This window comes from Xyrauchen texanus, chromosome 26, assembly GCF_025860055.1.
Source record: "Xyrauchen texanus isolate HMW12.3.18 chromosome 26, RBS_HiC_50CHRs, whole genome shotgun sequence".
In the NCBI taxonomy this organism is placed as follows: Eukaryota; Metazoa; Chordata; class Actinopteri; order Cypriniformes; family Catostomidae; genus Xyrauchen; species Xyrauchen texanus.
In genome coordinates, this window is record NC_068301.1 from 23,242,819 (window position 1) to 23,261,721 (window position 18,903).

At 37.0% G+C, this 18,903-nt stretch overlaps 1 protein-coding gene across 2 annotated transcripts; it reads left to right on the forward strand.

Annotated features, from left to right (window-relative positions):
• Positions 1-1,230: 1,230 nt before the first annotated feature.
• On the forward strand, positions 1,231-16,702 carry LOC127620326 (anillin-like). 2 transcript variants are annotated; one of them, XM_052093524.1, is made up of 25 exons: positions 1,231-1,392; positions 2,593-2,743; positions 3,681-4,088; positions 4,491-4,822; positions 5,751-6,138; positions 6,217-6,416; positions 6,499-6,603; positions 7,663-7,771; positions 7,913-7,999; positions 9,270-9,466; positions 9,719-9,873; positions 9,978-10,122; positions 10,214-10,349; positions 10,433-10,621; positions 11,592-11,718; positions 11,797-11,845; positions 11,954-12,007; positions 12,442-12,474; positions 13,092-13,113; positions 13,191-13,303; positions 13,597-13,650; positions 13,935-14,021; positions 14,559-14,666; positions 14,747-14,919; positions 15,196-16,702. In XM_052093524.1, exons 1-25 carry the CDS (start codon positions 1,375-1,377, stop codon positions 15,308-15,310), a joined length of 3,555 nt encoding a protein of 1,184 aa, XP_051949484.1. In that variant the 5' UTR covers positions 1,231-1,374; the 3' UTR covers positions 15,311-16,702. The 2 variants fall into 2 exon arrangements, with proteins under 2 accessions (XP_051949484.1, XP_051949485.1); XM_052093525.1 differs by lacking the exon at positions 13,597-13,650.
• Positions 16,703-18,903: the final 2,201 nt, after the last annotated feature.

The following is an 18,903-nucleotide window of genomic DNA, read 5'->3' on the forward strand; positions in this document are numbered from 1 at the left end:
TATTTACATTAAAAAATTATAAACAGTGTGCACTTTTTAAATATCTTTTTATCTAGGTACAAATTCAGTGAAGTGCCGAGTCAGGGACATGACAAAATGCTTGGTTTAAGATATAAAGAAGACATTCATTAATGATAATGTTTATTTTATCTATTTATTTTATTTTTATCCTATTTTCACCCCAATTTGGAATGCCCAATTCCCACTACTTACTAGGTACTCGTGGTGGCGTGGTTACTCACCTCAATCCGGGTGGTGGAGGACAAGTCTCAGTTGCCTCCGCTTCTGAGACCGTCAGTCCACGCATTTTATCTCGTAGCTCGTTGTGCATGACACTGCAGATACTCCAGATACTCCACATGTGGAGATTCATGCTACTCTACACGATCCACGCACAAATTACCACACGCCCTATTGAGAGCAAGAACCCTTAATCGCGACCACGAGGAGGTTACCCCATGTGACACTCCCAACCGGGCCAATTTAGTTGCTTAGGAGACGTGGCTGGAGTCACTCAGCATGCCCTTGATTCGAACTTGCGACTCCAGGGGAGATAGTCAGCTTCAATACTTGCTGAGCTACCCAGGCCCCATGGCATATCAATATCTTTTAAAAAAGCTTTCAACATTTCATTTTAGTTAACCACTTCTTTAAAATGTCTGGAATCCCAGGAATGACCCATGGCTTTCAAAAAGCATTGTCTAGAAATTACATTTTTTTTAGGTCTACGTTGCATGAGATTAAAAGTTAATAACAATACAAAATGAATGTAGTAATCAATATGTCCACTGTTGCCTATCCATTGTTATGAACCTGATATTTCAATCAATTGTTTCTATTACTATGAGAAGCCACCTTACTATCTGGTGTCCAAAACAGTAACAGAAACTTTTACATTTGAATAAAATAACCCTAAATTTCGTTAGTGAATGAAAACTACCTAAAAATGTATACATATTTCCACAAGGTCCTCAGATCTCCCAAAACCACGAAGATCTATTAAAAATATAAAGGAGAACTATTGAATTTAGTGGGCATGCGCATGATGATAAATTAAAAACAGCAAGGAATTTGTCATTCGCTTGCATTGTACACGGCTCCATTGATAGCAGTGTTTTATTTTCGTCGTGTCCTTGTCAGAAGAGAGTGTGTGGGCGGAGCTGGATTAACGGGCTGGAGTCTCATTGGCTCAGCTCGTGTTCAGTGACGTGTCCGCGACCGTTGGCGAGAGAGAAGTGAGCAAGGCAAGCGCTAAATTCAAAATTTTCAAACAGCTGTGGAGCGCGTGACGTTTTGAAGAGACCTTTGCTCCCTTATCAGACAAATACAAATAGGATTGTGTTGTAATTTAGTCTAAACGGAGTATATATCGGGATGGATCCATTTACTGAGGTGAGTATGCTTTGTGACAGCTTTAAGGGCCGTTAAATGGTTAAAGAACCGACAAACTTACACGAGTCCGTTGTCTCACCAACTCTCTTCGACGCTCTTTAACTATCAATTCATGTGTGGCTATATTTAAGATATAATTTTTCGTTTTGCACGTTTTGATTCCATCATTTACACATTAATGTGTAAGTAAGATTTACATTTGCTTAATGAATTGTCTATGGTTGTGTACGTAAGCTTATAAGAAATATAACCGAAGCCATTTTTACATTAGCTTGCAATATGAATTGAACAAACTGTTAACCAGAGACTTGTTTATTGTTGTGCTGTCAGTTTGTTCTGTTAAATAAGTGCTAATTTAAAAGTGTCACTTCTGCTTTATGTCTGACTTGTGATCATCTATTGCATCTTGTTGTTTTGTATATTATAATTGTTGTTAGGTCTGATTAGTTTTACTAATAGTCCACAAGGCTGATTATTCACTGTAAATGTCACAAATTGTTGTGCCTGTATTTTTATTGATAGTTTATTATTATTTTCTTAACAATCAATTTGGTGGTAGAAGTAAGGTAAAGTCTCTTTATTTTATTTGCAGTTTCTGGATTTAAATATCAGACGTTTGAATATACTATTTGTTAGCGACAGAAAAAAAAAAGGGGGAATAGTTGTCAGGGCTCTGCCCATAACTTGTGGCAACTAGAAAACAGGAAGCCTGCTTTGACTGTAGCAATAGGATTCAACTACTAGGTCACGTGACAAAATTCCATGGATATGAACTCACTAACTGACATTTCCACTCATTCCCTGGGAGATGGCCAAGCAACAGCAAAACATGAGGAATGTGTTTGGTCTTGCAGAGTAACGGCTGTTTGTCTCGTCTGTGAGATGTTCTACTAGAATGAGCTGCTGGGTTGTTTATATTCAGAAAGCAAGCAGCAGTGATAAATGGGGCCCATAAAAAGGAACTGAAACTTGGACCATTTGTTGCTTCATTTTTGTTTAGGCCTTGTACAATATTTAGTCCTTTTGACATTTTTAACTGATCATAACGTGTTCCGTAAACTGTCACACTGTTGTATTTTTGTATATACGGTTTGAGCAGTTGTCAGTTTTCATTACAGTACTGTGGCCTTCAAATCATAAGCATTAATACAATTATTGTTTTGACCAAACTGATTAGCTCAATCTAACCTTTGCACACAGAAACTTTTGGAGCGCACACGGGCTCGTAGAGAGAATCTCCAGAGGAAGATTGCGGACAGACCTACATCAGCCAACAGATCAATGGCAAAAAGGACAAGAGAGCCACTCACAGATACAAACAGTGGCATTAATGAGCCCCCCATTGAAAAAGGTTTAATATTTCATTACTGTTTCAAGCTTTAGCTATTTTACCTTTCATTCATCAAAAAGGGATAGTTCACCCAAAAATTAATATTCTTGCATCAGTTACTCACCCTCATGCCATCCCATGTGTATGACTTCTGCTGACCACAAAGATTTGTAGAGGAATATTTCAGCTCTATAGGTCCATACAATGCAATTAAATGGTGACCAAAACTTTGGAGCTTCAAAAATCACAAACGCATTATAAAAGTAATCCATATAGCTCCAGTGGTTTAATACATGTCTTTCTTTACATCTTGCCTTTGCAGTTTCTAGGCACCATCATGATTCAGGGATGCAAACTAACCAACTTTCAGCTAAAGTCACCTTTTCTGAAGCCTATTTACTCATTGTTTGGCATTTTTTTACTTGTCCTAATTAAAATCACTTGAAAGAGTTACTTTAAGGTATAAACACAACTTTAATTACGTCAAGAATATGTCAATACAACAAACATATTAAATAAAAATATACATCTGGAACACCTGCTATGACTTGCTCACCTTTTTCACCTCTCATGAGTTTGCATCCGTGATGATTACACTTCCTAGTCTTGCCGTATGTGATAGCTAGCACTAAGTGTAGCTTGAGATCATGTTCAGCAAGAAGACCGCTGATGTCAAGATTTATATTGAAAAAGCTGTTATATTTTGGTCTGTTCTCACCCAAAACCAATGTATATGGATTAAACCACTGGTGTTTTATGGATTACATTTATACTGCCTTTATGTACTTTTTGGAGCTTCAAATGTCTGGCCATTCCCATTGTTATGGAGCTGTTCAGTAGAAGTCAAACACATCTGGGATGGCATGAGGGTGAGTAAATTATGAGAGAATTTTCATTATGGGGTGAACTATTCCTTTAAATTGTATAACCTTTTTTAATTTTTTTTATGTTTGTACAGCACATCCATCCTCTAAGCAATCTCCCTCAAAGCGTCACTGTTCAGATGAGAATACCCATATCACTGGGGAAGAAAACGAGCATCAAGTGGGCACACATTTTAAAGTCTCTGAGCCCATGACCGACAAGAAGCCACCCCTGGCACCAAGCAGTGCTCGCCCTCTGCCAGTGGAGCAAAAGATTGCTCATTATATCCCAGTACCAGAGATGCTGCCCATTCGCACTCCTCCAGACAGTAAAACGATTGTGGTGTGTCCTCCACAATCTCCTGCAAAGAGCAAATATAATGTGATGAAGCATTCTGCTCTAGAGGGAGCCAGAGAGACTCCTATGGGAATACCAGCCCCCACTGCCATGAGATCTCGTTTACAGAGACTTGCTGAACAGAGGCAGTACTGGGATTCTGAGGGTAGGCCGTTATCTGTGACTACCTGGATACATTGTGATTATTTTCAGATTTCTAAAGTAATGATGCTTGTAATGACTTCTCACAGGATTTTACTTTATTCAAATCCGTAACAGGCTGTATTGGATTAGGCAGAAGTTGACATTTTGAGAATCAAATATTTGAAGGGGATTTTTTTTTTTAAGTTAATATATATATATATTTTTTTTTTTTAAATAAATGTTTCTCTTAATATTAACGTGTTTGTGTAAATAAATGGCAGTACCTATAATTAAACTGCTGCTAAAAAAATGCTTTGGTCAACCACTATTTGAATGTGATTGTTAAAGACAAAGCTTGAATATTTGTTTCGACTTAAAATGCTTTCTACTTGCTACCTATTAAATGTAATATTCTTTTTTGCAGGGACATCAGAGACGGTTCCAGAGAGCATAGTGGTATCTCCTTTAAAGTCTCAGAAAGAGGAGCTGCCGCCTCCTACTACTTCCACAAACTCTGGGTTCCCCATTGGAAGAAAGGGTAGATTAGCAAACCTCGCTGCCACAATCGGTTCCTGGGAAGATGACCTTGGGCACCCGCCTACCCACCAGGACAATGCACAAGCACAGCCTGGCACTGCCTGTGTGCGCCCACCAGCCAGTGCAGCGGCAAACATCAATGCCAAGCTGACTTCTACTGTGCAGCAACTTCATTCAGCCCAACTAACTCCACCAAAGTCTGTTGACAGCGGTCAGCAGGTGGGTCATGACAAACAGCAGATTGTACTCTATGCATTTTATTACGTAAGGTTGTGTATTGATAATTGTCTGAATGTCTTTTAATGTGAGAAAAACTAATCTTGTTGAGGCTTCAGGGCTCCAGGCTAAATTAAAGCCACTGAGATCTAAAAACAAAATTTAGGAACAAAATACTAGTTGTTACATTGCATATCTTTAAACTAAATATTTTCACCTACAACCAGTGGGTAACTAGACTGATCTAAATTAGGGGTGGGCGATATACCTGTTAAATCAATATACTGGTAGAAATTTTAGTATTGTGGTTATGCAAAATGCTGCAGTATGCTTGGGATTGGGCTACAAAAATCTAATATGATAGTAATTTTATTAATAATTTTATCTGCCATTAGAGTTACTTGGCGATATACATTGTTATCTACCAAGAATTTCTGGATTTTTTTTAATTATTATTATTATTTATCTCCCCCCTCTAATGGAAATCACATTAACGGTTCCCGGATTATTTTGGTGTTTTGGCATGACCAAAAATGACTTTCAGTTCAGTGAGTCAGTAGTGAGACTAATTCAAATGAATAGCTCATGAATTTGAGACTGATTCATTAAAATTAACTGATTTGTAAGAGTCATTTATTCGTTCAGGAAACACTGGCATGCTTTCTAAAGCTGTAATTGACTTCTCACCAGATGAAAATGAAAAGACGACATATTGAGATAAGATTCCATGTCTGATGCCTATGCCCCTTAGATTTTAAATTGTTGCAAATGTGTGTTTTTTTTTTGTTGTTGTTTTTTTTGGCATTTGTGATTTATTTTGTAGCAGTCTGGAGCCCTGGGCTTGCAGCATTTCATTGTATGCTGGGATTTTATTTTATTTTTTCTGGCTTTGCATTAGTATTTAACTTATGGGAGATGTTTGTTCTTTTAGCCACTGGTTTACTCTCCAGTCAAGTCAACCAGGGTGGGTCCACCTAGTCCATGGAAGACTGAGTTGCCTCAACCCAGACTCGCTCAAGCGGTTCCCTCTCCTGTTTCAAGCCCATTAAAGATTTACTCCTTGACCCAGTCCTGCAGTCCACTCAAATCCTTGACCGCTACTCCCTCTAGTCCCCATAGAGGTCACATCCCTCCAAGCCCCTTGAGGAATCAGGGCCCATTTAACAAGTATTATTCTGGAGCACCCAATTCAAATCCTGCAAAACCAGTTTTGGCACCTAAATCTTCTTCTGCTGATGCTGCTGCTGTGCCTCCAAGTCATGAGCGATTTACCAAGGACACAACACCCTTACAGCAAAGAGGCCCAGCTGGAGCTTCTGGTCAGTGGAGTTCTTCTGCTCTTTGTTGTTTATACTCAGAAGTTTACATCTTTAAAAAAATTTATGTTGACCTTTTAGGAGGTGTCAAGTCATTTTTGGAGCGTTTTGGGGAAAGGTGTCAGGAGCGTAACCAGAGCTCTCCATCCACATTAGGAAGTCAAGGCCTCACACCTGTGGCAACTCCCTCTGCTACCCCCAAGTCCAGGCTGCTCCAGGAGAAGCTGGGAGGTGCCCAGGCAACCTCCTGCACTGCCATGCTCACTCAGAAGCAGAAAATGGCATGTTGTCTTAAATATTTTCAGTGCATGTTTGTTAAATTGCATTGAATCATTAGTTATTTATTTTTATTTTTTTACATAGGTACGTGACACTGAACTGGCACAAGTTCGTAATCGATTTCAGAAAGGCAACATGTGGAAAAGCAAAGAGGATCTTTCTGCGGACAAAAATGACCATGAAATCAAGGTTTGCTATTATGTTTGCTCCTGCTACTTAATGACTGAACAGTGTAACATAAGGAAAAATTATTTATGGTCCAGTTCTTTACTGGACACGATTAAAACTGATTATGCTCATGTTTCTAAAACATTAAATTGAAAGATGAATGAAAATGCATTAGAGGAATTAATCTAAAAGTATTTATTTACCAATACGATGTTGGTATGAAAGCACTTTACAATTAAAAAATCGAAATGGATTTTGGCAGAAATCTAAATGATCAATTATGATTTTAAATATACATTTTTCTGGAAACAATTGACCCTTCGCTAAGTGCCACCCCCTTGGTTAACATTGCTTACTCTGACAAGATTTGCAGAACTTCCCATAAGAATCAATGGGAGATTGCAGTGAACGGCATGTTTTTTTTGGCAAAATATTATCATAAACGGAATTGCTAATATTCTTACGTTGGCCATATTAATCAGATTTTTTTTAAAAAAATTTAACAAATTCTGTTACACTGTAATTTGATTGAAAACTGTGAATCAGAATTGAGGTAAACAATTATTACAGTCACTTGAAAAGAGAAAAACTGATAACATTAGTGTATGGGTACATAACTGCTTGTAACAGCTAATACAGTCAGCCTGTGGAGACTATTTGCTATTGCCTTTACTAAGATCTGAATCAGTACATAAATGTATTAACGTTAAGTTATTAGCTTTATTTAAGTGTCCTTGCTGATGTTAAATATGTTCATTTGGGAATAATGAATGAAACTGTTTTATCCATAGAATGCTCTTAAGATTTATTTAAATCTTGGCAACTCGTGTCACTATTACAAGTGACCCAGCAAAACAAAATATGTATTTTTTTTTTGGGTAGTTTCTATAAAACTACTCTTGTTGGAAAAATCAAAGGCTTTCAAGAGAAATGGCAGCAGTTGCTAAAATAGAATTGGTCAGAATCAGATACATTTAAGGCGAAGGGTTAGTTGCACCTCTGTGTTTTTAAACCCAGTACATAATTTTTAGGAAGGGAATAGAAGCTGAAGAACATAATGTTACCATTTCTTATCCTCAGGAAATTGAACCATCTGTACAGAGTCAAACTTCTGCACCACTGCTTGATAATGAGCGTTCAGCACCAGTCCTTGAAATACTCAACAGTCCTTCCAAATCTAGTGGAAATGGTAATATATTATTTAAATGCTATAATATACTTGAATGCAGTGTGCTTTAATGTCTCTATATTTTTGTTGTGTGTGTGTCATGTTGTTCATTTTGTAGTTTATTGGAAGATGATTTGTTAAACAGATTCTGTCTTCCCTTAGACAGAAAGTGTCCTCTCCCAATACCAGTAACAGAAATTGAATGCAAAGTAGAGATGCCTGAAATCAAAAAGCAAGATAAAGTGAAAGGTATGGACATAAGACATTGAAATTATCTGCAAAATATATGAAACCTCATCAGTGTTCCTTGCTAAGGCAAGCACACTATTACTATTGCTCATACTTGGGGTTAGTGGTTTGTTCAAATAATGTTGTATGTCTACACATGAATGGTTCATGAAATCATGCATCTTGCTGCGGAGAAATATATCTCCGTAATGATTGAAAACTGATGCTTTATTTTCTTTGCAAAACCGTGTGCTCCAGATTCATCCAAAACTTGAGGTGAACCGTGGTGCCAATGCTTACAGCATCGTGGGTTGCAAACCGTACGCTTGTGTTTTTTACAGAGAACTGTTACATCCCTAGTTCCCACCATCGGGCCAATAGCACCGCAGCGTTGCCCTAAAACCCACCGCCCTGGTGCCAACCCCCCACTTCGTAGTTATCGAGAATATCAAGTTTATATAATTTGTAAACAATAGCTAGCTAGCAAGATAAGTTAGCATTGACAACTCTCCGACTGTAACTGCCATTGTGTCACAAGTGGTCTCCACTAACAGCAGGATGATGTCCCAGCATACCGTCCATGACATCGAACCATGGAAAGTTCATCTTTTGGGCATTTTAACGGATTTGTACTGTACCCAAATTTTTGTTTTACTTTTGTCACAAACCTCTACCGTTGTGTGCTGAATACACAGCCTGGCAAGTTTGGGGAACTCCGCCTTTGATATTGACCCCGCCTCACTCCCCAGTTGGGCTTGTTCGCCCCAAGGGTAATCAACGAGTCAAATGCCATTGGTTGTTGGCCAAGAGGCAGCACAATGACTCCCTGGAAGTGACAGTGGGAACGCAACTGGCCCTGGCAAGCACTTGCATGCACTCATTTGGCCCAAATATGTATATAATGATGGTGAAAAGCATGTATGCTGAATGTTTGTGTTGAAGTAAATTAGATGAAAAATATGAGTGGTGCTTGACAGTAGAGATTTCAGGTGGGTGATTTTAATTTGGCTTGTAAGTAACCATTTGGAAAGCTCCCAAACCACCTTAGCAACCACATAGCAACATGCTATTATTTACAGCAGAGCATCAGCCTGATGTTGTCATGCTAGCATTGTGGTGGCAGGTTTTGCCCAATCAGGCACTCACATTTTCCATCTAGTTTACTTCAACACAGACATTCAGCATGCATGCTTTTCATCCTCATTATACATATTTATTTATCCAGTTGTTTGTAACATATCATTGATTATGGACGTTGTTGTTGTTGTTGTTGTTGTTGTGATCTTTGCAGAAACAGAAGATGTGCATGAGATTGAGATGAATGTGGATGGTTCTGTGAACTCTGAGGTGATAAACGAGCTTTTTGATGGAGTTCTTGAGGAAAGCGATGAGGAGCAAGATGACTTAAATATCTCTTCCATGTCTATCCTTGCTCCACTGGCAGAGACAGTAGCTGCTGTGGTCAAGAGCCCTGAGAGGAAGCTTATGGTGAGTACTGAGGAGGTTCATTAAAGCTTTTGCATATGATTTTCCAATGTTAAAATTCTTTGTTGGATCCCTGCTTAATATGTAGTCAACTATAAGTAGGCATTTTCAAGCTTGATTCTGGCTAAAATTGTGAAACCGTGGCACTATTGGCACAGAATTTACACACTTCAGCTTAATTTTATTAGCTAAACAGTGATTACGCAAAATGAAATGGTGACTGGAGTTCTCAACTTAACCTTTATTTCGGTCCAGACGTCCACTCCTGCCAACTCATTCAGTGAGAAGAGTTCCACCCCACAGGGGGTATCCAGGCCCAGTAAGTTCCAAGGAACACGCATGTTACGGGCTGAATCATCTGACAGCATCGACATCATAGATTCGGAACAAAACCAGAACCTTCCCTACAGGTGTGCATCTGTTCAATGTCATCTCTTCAACCAACATTCAGCTGATTTGTACAATATAGTCTCTATAATTGTTTGTGTTTAATGATGGTTGTGTTCGATTACAGCATTGATGCCTACAGATCCATAAGAGTTAAGAATGAGACTGAGAGACCTCATGTTAAACAGGTGATCGTGAGAAATGAGAATGTGTCTAAGAGAATTGAGATGACTGGGAGTGCCAGTTGCATCAACATTAAACAGAAAATGAAGGTCAGTTAAAGGAAGAAGCATCTTCTAGCTCATCAATTTTATATTAGAGGAGAGATATTGGTTACTGTTGGCTTAATATTTTCGATTACAGATGTTGACCAATGAGATGAACCTGCAGCAGACTGTGATCCATCAATCTAGTCAGGCTCTCAACTGCTGCACAGATGAAGAACATGGAAAAGGATCTCCGGTAGAGGCAGAGGCAGAGAGACTGCTGCTTATTGCAAGTGAGTAACACTTTTCATTTTGTTCTGTATATATGAATATCTAAATGACTTTGGGAAGTAATTGCTTCTTTGTTTGACCTCAGCTGAGAGGAGGGCTGCCCTGAAGGCTGAGCTGGACCGGCTAAAGGCAGAGGGTCCAACAGCACAGAAGAAAAGCACCTGCAGTGCACAGGTGGATATCGGTATACCTGTTTCTAAAGGCTCCATCTCACTGCTGGAGCTGCGACTCCCACTAAAGGCTGACTTCATCTGCTCCTCTGCCAACAAGCCTGGTAGGAAAGCTTCTGGTTTTATAAGTTAATTTGAATTTTTTTGCATTTTGCTAAGTTTGACCTGATGTGGCATACACCGATCAGCCACAACATTAAAACCAACTGCCTAATATTGTGTAGCTCCCCCTCGTGCCACCAAAACAGTGCCAACCCGCATCTCAGAATAGCATTCTGAGATTATATTCTTCTCACCACAATTGTACAGAGCAGTTATCTGAGTTACAATAGACTTTTAAACCAGTCTGGCCATTCACTGTTGACCTTTCTGCATCAAGGCATTTCTGTCCACAGAACTGCTGCTCACTGAATGTTGTTTTTTTTTTTTTTTTGGCACCATTCAGAGTAAATTCTAGAGACTGCTGTGTGTGAAAATCCCAGGAGGTCAAACAGTTCTGTAAGAACAGTTACAGAGATACTCAAACCAGCCCACCTGGCACCAAAAATCATGCCCTTTTTTTTCAATTATGATGGCTGATGTGAACATTAACTGAAGCTCCTGGCCCGTATCTGCATGATTTTATGCACTGCTGCCACACGAATGGCTGATTAGATTATCGCATGGATGATTGTTGGTGCCAGACGGGCTGGTTTGAGTATTTCTGTAACTGCTAATCTCCTGGGATTTTCACACACAGCAGTCTCTAGAGTTTACTCAGAATGGTGCCAAAAACTAAAAACATCCAGTGAGCGGCAGTTCTGTGGATGAAAATGCCTTGTTGCTGAGAGAGTTCAACAGAGAATGGCCAGACAGTTTCGAACTGACAACGTCTATGGTACAAGCTCTGTACAATTGTGGTGAAAAGAATATAATCTCAGAATGCTATACTGAGATGCGGGTTGGCTCTGTTTTGGTGGCACGAGGGGGACCTACACAAAATTTGAAAGGTGGTTTTTAATGTTGTGGCTGATTGGTGTATGTTATTTGGTTTGATGTCCAGTTTATTAACTCGCTTATGTTTTGTGTTGCAAGAATGTGGAAACCATTACTTCTTTGTGATGATCCGCGCTGGAGCTGAGAACACAGTGGCGACTCCTCTTGCAAGCACTCGCAATGCTCTAAGTGGTGATGCTCTGACCTTCACCACCAAATTCACTTTGTGAGTATAATATTTGTCAATCTAGTCTTTATATTACCACACTTCCATTTTTATAACAATATTTTCCTCATTGTGCAGGTCTGATGTCTCTAATGACTTTGAGATTGATATTGAGATCTACTGTTTGGTAAGTACAGCTTTTTCATTTACTTTTAAGAGAAAAACATGAGTCTTGAATGCAAGTTAAATGTTATTGTTGAGATTTAGTAATTTTTTTTTTTTATTCCAACCTCAGGTTCAGAAACGGGAGCTGAACCCTGACAAGAGGAAAAAAAACAACAAATCAAAGGTAGATCTCTTAGTTTCAAACTTACTCTATTACAGTTACTCATTGTATACATGGAAGTGCAGTGTGTAACACTTTAACAGCTTAGTTTTTTTGACTGGCTACTCTAAAGTGCAGCACTGAAAATGTCCACATTCTCCTGAGGCATTTCCATGACATGGAAGCATGCTTGTGGGTATGCTGTGTTTTAAAATCATCACTTGCTAGTGTTCAAGCAATTAATACGATTTTAAAGAACAGTGTTTTTTTTTTTTATGTTTTGTCTGTCCTAAAACTTAACACATGGTGAAGGGTGTTTTATATGCATATAACTACAAATGCCATTTGTCTCCACTTGTTCTATACAAACACGGCTATAAAGTACAACTGTCATTGTGCTGTCAAAATGCTTTTCATTGTCTTTTATTTTACATGGAAGTGAAATTTTGTTTCCTCAGGCTATCACACCAAAGAGGTTCCTCGCTATTTCTGTAAGTAGTCAATGTTTACTTATACAAAGTAAATGGAATGAATATTAGCTTTACAGTCTCAGAATAATCGTGCCATAAATGGTTACAGTTACACTGCATGATCAAACAAAGACATTTTGTTCTTATGTATAGAGGAGAATGCATTGCTCTAAGGGTGAAAAAACTGGACAATGTCTGAAAAAAAAATGTATCACTAATTATCCATAAATCTAAGAAAATTATCCCAAACATTTGACTTGTGAAAAAAATAAACATCTGTATTCTCTAAGACAAATTCATTCTTCTGCTGGCAAGTCCACACCCAGGAAGGAAGCATTATATTATCCTGATGTCTTAACAGATTCAATCTTGAAAACCCAAGCTGCAGCAAAAGTTTTCTTTGATAAGCCATTTTTCCTTAAACTTCAATCTACATTAACTAAAAAGTTAAACATTTTAAAAGGCGTACCTGCCATCTAATATAATAAACTTCTTGCTTGAATTTTCCTGTGTCCAACATATTATCCAAGGTTTCAGTGCCATTACATTTATTTGTTATAAACAATTTAAAATTTTACTTTGACATTAGACTTGATGTTCTTCAAATATTTTTTTCTCTCCCCATTAAAATATTATAGAAGAGCAACCTTCAAACGCCTGGTGAGTACTTAGTATTTAAAAGCATCTTAATTCAGCTTTAACGTTTGTGAATTTTAAATGACACTGTTTGGATTCAGTTATGGCCAGCCCCGGCGGTCCAAATGCGGTGCGCACCAGCAGCTTTGTCCTCGTTGGATCACACAAGTTAACTTTAGCCTCTATTGGGAAAAACAGATTCCCTTTGGAGAAGGTAAATTACATTTGCTTTGTTTCCTCCCTCTGTTACATTTGTTTAGACTGTCCTTATAGACCTCTAGCTCTTCCACAAATCAAACTTTTAATTTTGGATTTAATACTAACACCACTACCTAGCAAAAAACACTAGTATTTAAGCTCACTGACATCATAGAGGGAGACATTTGACCAGAGCATTAGAGTCCATACCAGCTTAATACAGTTTTAACACTACACTCTTGTTGTTCTTGCAAAATGCAGCTTTTTTGCCTTTGCAAGATTCTTTCACATACAGTTTCTCTCTTTTAGATCAAATATGAAGGGAGTGAGAGAGAGCTGCTCAATGACATGTTTCACTACAAGGTTGCTATATTTGCTCTGTGTTCAGTAACACGGGAGGTGTGCCTTGACGATCTGGCTAACAAAGCTTGTTGTTGTTGTTTTTTTTATGTGTGTTACTAACTTTCACTATGTGCTGTTTATTTATGGTCCTATGCTTTCATATTTTGGGTATTTTTAAGCTTTTGTTCATTTGGTTTCTTCCTTGTTTCAGCCAAATGTTTTTACTCATACCATTTTGTTATATTTTTGCCAACAGATATTTCTCTAGGAAATGCTTATGCTCCGATTCTCCTATCTTGCTACAGGTTCCTTTTCTTTGTCCTTTGGAGGGGCACATTTACCTGAAAATGCAGTGCGAGGTTGGCTCTCGTGTAGAGGAGTGGGGTTTCCTGGTGAGTCTTATGCAATTCTTATACAACAGTTAGTTTCTGCCCTCTAATCTAATTGGACAAATGCCATTCCAAGAGCACTGAAATTAATTATAACAGTACTGGGGTGCTTCATTGTTTGTATCACTGTACTTGTCTGTGTTCACTACATTTCCAGACAGGCTACCAGACTGTGAGTTGCTCACTGACACACAACGGTTGATTGCCTCTGGAAAACCTGCAAATATCAGGGAATTTTAAAATGGTTTTCCAGGCCTGTAAAAGTCATGGAAATTAGAGTAAAACTGGGTAATAAGTCATAGTAATATCTGCATTTAATATTTTGTATATACTGTGTCATTCAGTAATCACAAAAAACTGAATGTCATGGATAATTCATTTAGTTAGCACTCTTGCTTGTATGATCTTGCTTTATTGAAAGCTTGCAGAATGTTAAAATGTAGTAACTTTCATTATCCTCCCATTAATTATCAAATTATTGCTGTATAAACTAGAAACATGTTAGCTCCAGGTTATGTGAAAAAAATTTTTTATTTGCAGACTATGTTTGAGGATGTCAGTGGTTTTGGAGCCTGGCACAGGAGATGGTGTGTCCTTTCAGGGTACTGCATCTCATATTGGACCTACCCTGATGATGAGAAACGGAAGGTACACCTACTGTAACTGTTGTTTCAAAATAATTTTATGCTGTTTATATAGTGTTAAAATCACTATCCTTCTTCACACAGAATCCTATGGGTCGCATTAACCTTGCCAACTGTACCAGTCGTAAAGTAGAGCCAGCTAACAGGGAGTTCTGCGCCCGACCCAATACTTTTGAGCTCATCACCGTGAGACCACAGAGGGAGGATGACAGAGAGACTCTGGTTAGCCAGTGCAAGGATACCCTGTGTGTTACAAAGTAAGACCAAATCAACAATTATATGAATTAATGTGCTTTACTGGAAACTTTAAAGGGATAGTTCTCCCAAAACTGAAAATTCAGTCAACATTCACTGACACTCCTGTTGTTCCTAAACCTACTCTCCTTTTTTCGGTCTTTTGCGTTCCATAGAAATAAAGTCAGATGGTTAGGAACAACATGAGTGTTTGTAAATATTAACAGAACTTTCATCTTTGGTAGAACTATCCCTTTCATTTCAAATCCTAAATCAAAACATTCCTTTGAAATGTGCAGGAACTGGCTTAGTGCTGACACTAAGGATGAGAGGAACCTATGGATGCAGAAGCTAAACCAAATATTGGTAGACCTGCGTATGTGGCAGCCAGATTCATGCTACAAGCCCACGTGAGCCTGTCTGAGATCAAGGGCCAAACATATCTAGGTCTGACTTTCTCATTGACTGCGTACATGTATGATTTGCAAGTGCAATATGGTTTCAAAGTTACAGTGTGTTTACAGATCCATTTTACAAGCTTCTATTTTTAGATTTGACGAAGTTAAATGTGTATGGGATAAGAAAAAAAAATCAAAGCCATAAAGGGAGACATTTCAATTAAGGACTAAATGCTTTGCCTTACACAGGCTTTCAGGTATATGTTGTATTAATAAGCATGGCTTACTTTAAGACTAATGAAAGTTTGTTTAATTTGTTAGACTGTCAATTGTAATATGTATGAATATATTGAAATGTGTCTTTTGCATAACTATTGTCTGCTGAGATACCTACTGAAATAAGATTGTCCCAAATTTTCTTCATTGCTTTAGGCAAGCAGAAGACAAGAATTTACACAATCGCAGAAAACTAATCTTAATATGAATCACACACACTAATAACAGATTTATTTCTCCTCAAATATTAGAAGCTCTTCAACTTGAACAAACCCATTATTTTTTTAATATATAATTTGTAAGCAGGTATACTTGCTGTTTGTGATTTTGCTTTTTACTTCTTTACTCTTAACTCGTCCTTCATAGGTATCAGGATTTTGTTTAAATAGCTAAAATGTTTGGCTTGATTATTGATTTTCTTTTTTTTTTTTTTAAAATGAGCTTGAATTGAGATGTATATTTATAAATATATTTTTGGTTTTAAGTACACAATGGTGAGTACACTTGGATAGCATTTATGGGCAGTTTTACATGGTGCCAATTCCTGGTAAAGCATTCTGTGCAAACCATTCAAATAAAGAAATTGGGTCCTTATCCAATATAATTAAAAGCTTCAGTAAAAGCTTTTTCAACTGTTTCTGTAATAAGACCCACCAGATCAATACAATAGAATACATACAATCCACATGACTGTGGCTGTGAAACATGTTCATTGTCATTTTCCGAAACAAAATATTGAGTGTCTATGGCAAATGGCCAACAACATAATTATTTTATTACTTGATCCAGATGGCTTTAGATTAAATGTGAGTTACAATATTAACTTTTTAAAAGATTATAACTTGCCCTACAATAATATTTACCTGTATCAAAATTTGATTGTTTAATTTTGTTAGGATTTTGTCAGTGACATTGCATTTTTCTTTTACACACTAAACTTCTATATTACCTTAACTGGGACAGATTTAATATCCTTGTTACACAATACCAAAATTCAGCCGCTATCGCTGTTGAGATCTTTAGGCACTTTAGTGTTATGGCATATTTTGGCTGTTTTTGTTATGACCTTTCTTAAACACTCCAAAGTGGCTTCCATGTATCCAGCAAAGCTACAGTTTAAATAAACCACATTTTTGACAACTTGATTGCCATCAGTTATCTGTTTGTTACTCAGTTTGTTGTGTGTCTGTGTTTTTATATATATATGCATACAGTTTTGGGGAGTAAAGGAATACATTTTTACTATATTTAAAATACAAAACGTAAGGAACTGTATTCCACTATAGTTACAATTTAAATAATTGGTATTTAGTTGGTTACATTGAAAAAATACTGAAGAGATTACTATGCATTTTATTGTCATTTGTTTAATTTATTATTTAGTCCCTTAAATACATATAAATGATGCGATCCAAAGTGCATTTGAACAGCGGTGAAACACTTTCTTATGATGTGTTACATTCATACGAGCAGACAGAGAAGTACGTTTGGAGCAGAAGAAATAGAAATAAACCTTGTGTAAATTGTCAACTTTACACTAAGCTAAAATGCTATTTCTAGCCATTTGACATGCACATGCTAACAGGCACAATTATATATATATATATATATATTTGTTTTTTTTTATCAAGAAAATTCTCGTTGGATCATTTCTTTTGTCTAGTCAGACCCTTGACATTAGGGCAAAATCATATTCTTGATCATTTTTGTATTGTTTTCCTAAAAATACTTAAAACAAGTTCAGTTACATTTATCTTGTTTTAGAAACAACACTGCATAAGATATTTAGGTTTTTCAGAGAATGTATTTTTAACATGTGTATTTGGTCTTACTGTACTGACAGAATTTTTATAGTCAAAATAAGAGAAAAAATCTACCAGTCCTGAAGAAGTAATCCAAAGTATTTAGAATATGTAACTGACCTTGAGTAATCTATTGGAATATGTTACAAATTACATTTTATTACATGTAATCTGTAGTGGAATACTTTTAAAGTAACCCACCCAACCCTGTATATATATATATATATGTATGTGTGTGTGTGTGTATATGTATATGTACATATATAATCCAGCTATTACTAAAACCAAAAGAGCAAGTTTCATACTTCTGCAGGTTAATTTTGATGATGAAGGTGAAGATTGATTACATCCGTACCATCTTATGTTGGCTTGCACATTTGGATTTAAAGGCTTAGTTTGCCCAAAAATGTATACCCACCATTTACTCACTCTCATGCCATCCCAGATATGTATGACTTACTTCTGCTTAACACAAAAGAAGATGTTTAGAAGAGTATTTCAGCTCTGTATGTATATACAATGCTAGTGAATGATGGCCAGAACTTTTAAGGTCCCAAAAAAAAAAAAGCACACATATGTAGAATAAAAGTAATCCATATGACTTAATGGCTAAATCAATGTCTTCTATAGCAATATGATGGGAAAGAAACAGATTTTTAGTAAAGATTTCAAGTCAAGTGGTTTTTATTGTCGTTTCAACCATATACAGTTAGTACAGTACACAGCAAAACGAGACAACATTCCTCCAGGACCATGGTGCTACATAAAAACAACATAGGACAAACCCAGAACCACATGAGACTACACAACCAAATAAAATACCTATATAAAAAAAAAAAATACGATTACGACATACGATTTATAGTTAACAAAAAAAAAAAAGGACTTAAATAATTATCTGTTTCTCACCCACACCTGTCATGTCGACTCTGAAGGCACTGATGTAACCACTGGAGTCGTATGGATTACTTTGATGCTACCTATTATTTTCTTTTTGGACCTTCGAAGTTCTGGCCACCATTCACTTTCATTGTACAGACCTAAAGAGTTGAAATAATCTTAATTTGTGTTCTGCAGAAGAAAGTCATACACATCTGGGATGGCATAAAGCTGAGTAAATGAAAAGAGAATAATAATTTCGGGGTGATCTCTTTTAACTGCCTCACTTGTTCATTAATATATTCTGCTGGACAGAAGGCAATACTATGTTATTACTACTAATAATTTGTCCATGGACCTTAATGTTCAAAGAGTTTTATGATCTGTTAAGCAACATACGCTATCATAATGTTGTGTTAGTAATGTTATAAATGAAAGGAACTGACGGAGGTTTTTTTTTTCTAATCCAGTAAAAAACTAATGTAAAGGTTATTAAAAAAAGAAATTGGGAACAAGTGGGAACTTGAATAGTATTAATTATTTAAATGTGAGTAAGAAGATAAATTAATGTCATTGATCTTTAAAAACAACATAATCCCACTGGGTTTAAAATAATGAAGAAAAAACAATGAATACAGTGATTTAGTACATC

Coding starts and splice junctions, on each gene's coding strand:
- LOC127620326 (XM_052093524.1), top strand. Junction 4,089..4,490: donor GCAGTACTGGGATTCTGAGG/GTAGGCCGTTAT, acceptor TCTTTTTTGCAG/GGACATCAGAGACGGTTCCA. Junction 11,719..11,796: donor TTCACCACCAAATTCACTTT/GTGAGTATAATA, acceptor CTCATTGTGCAG/GTCTGATGTCTCTAATGACT.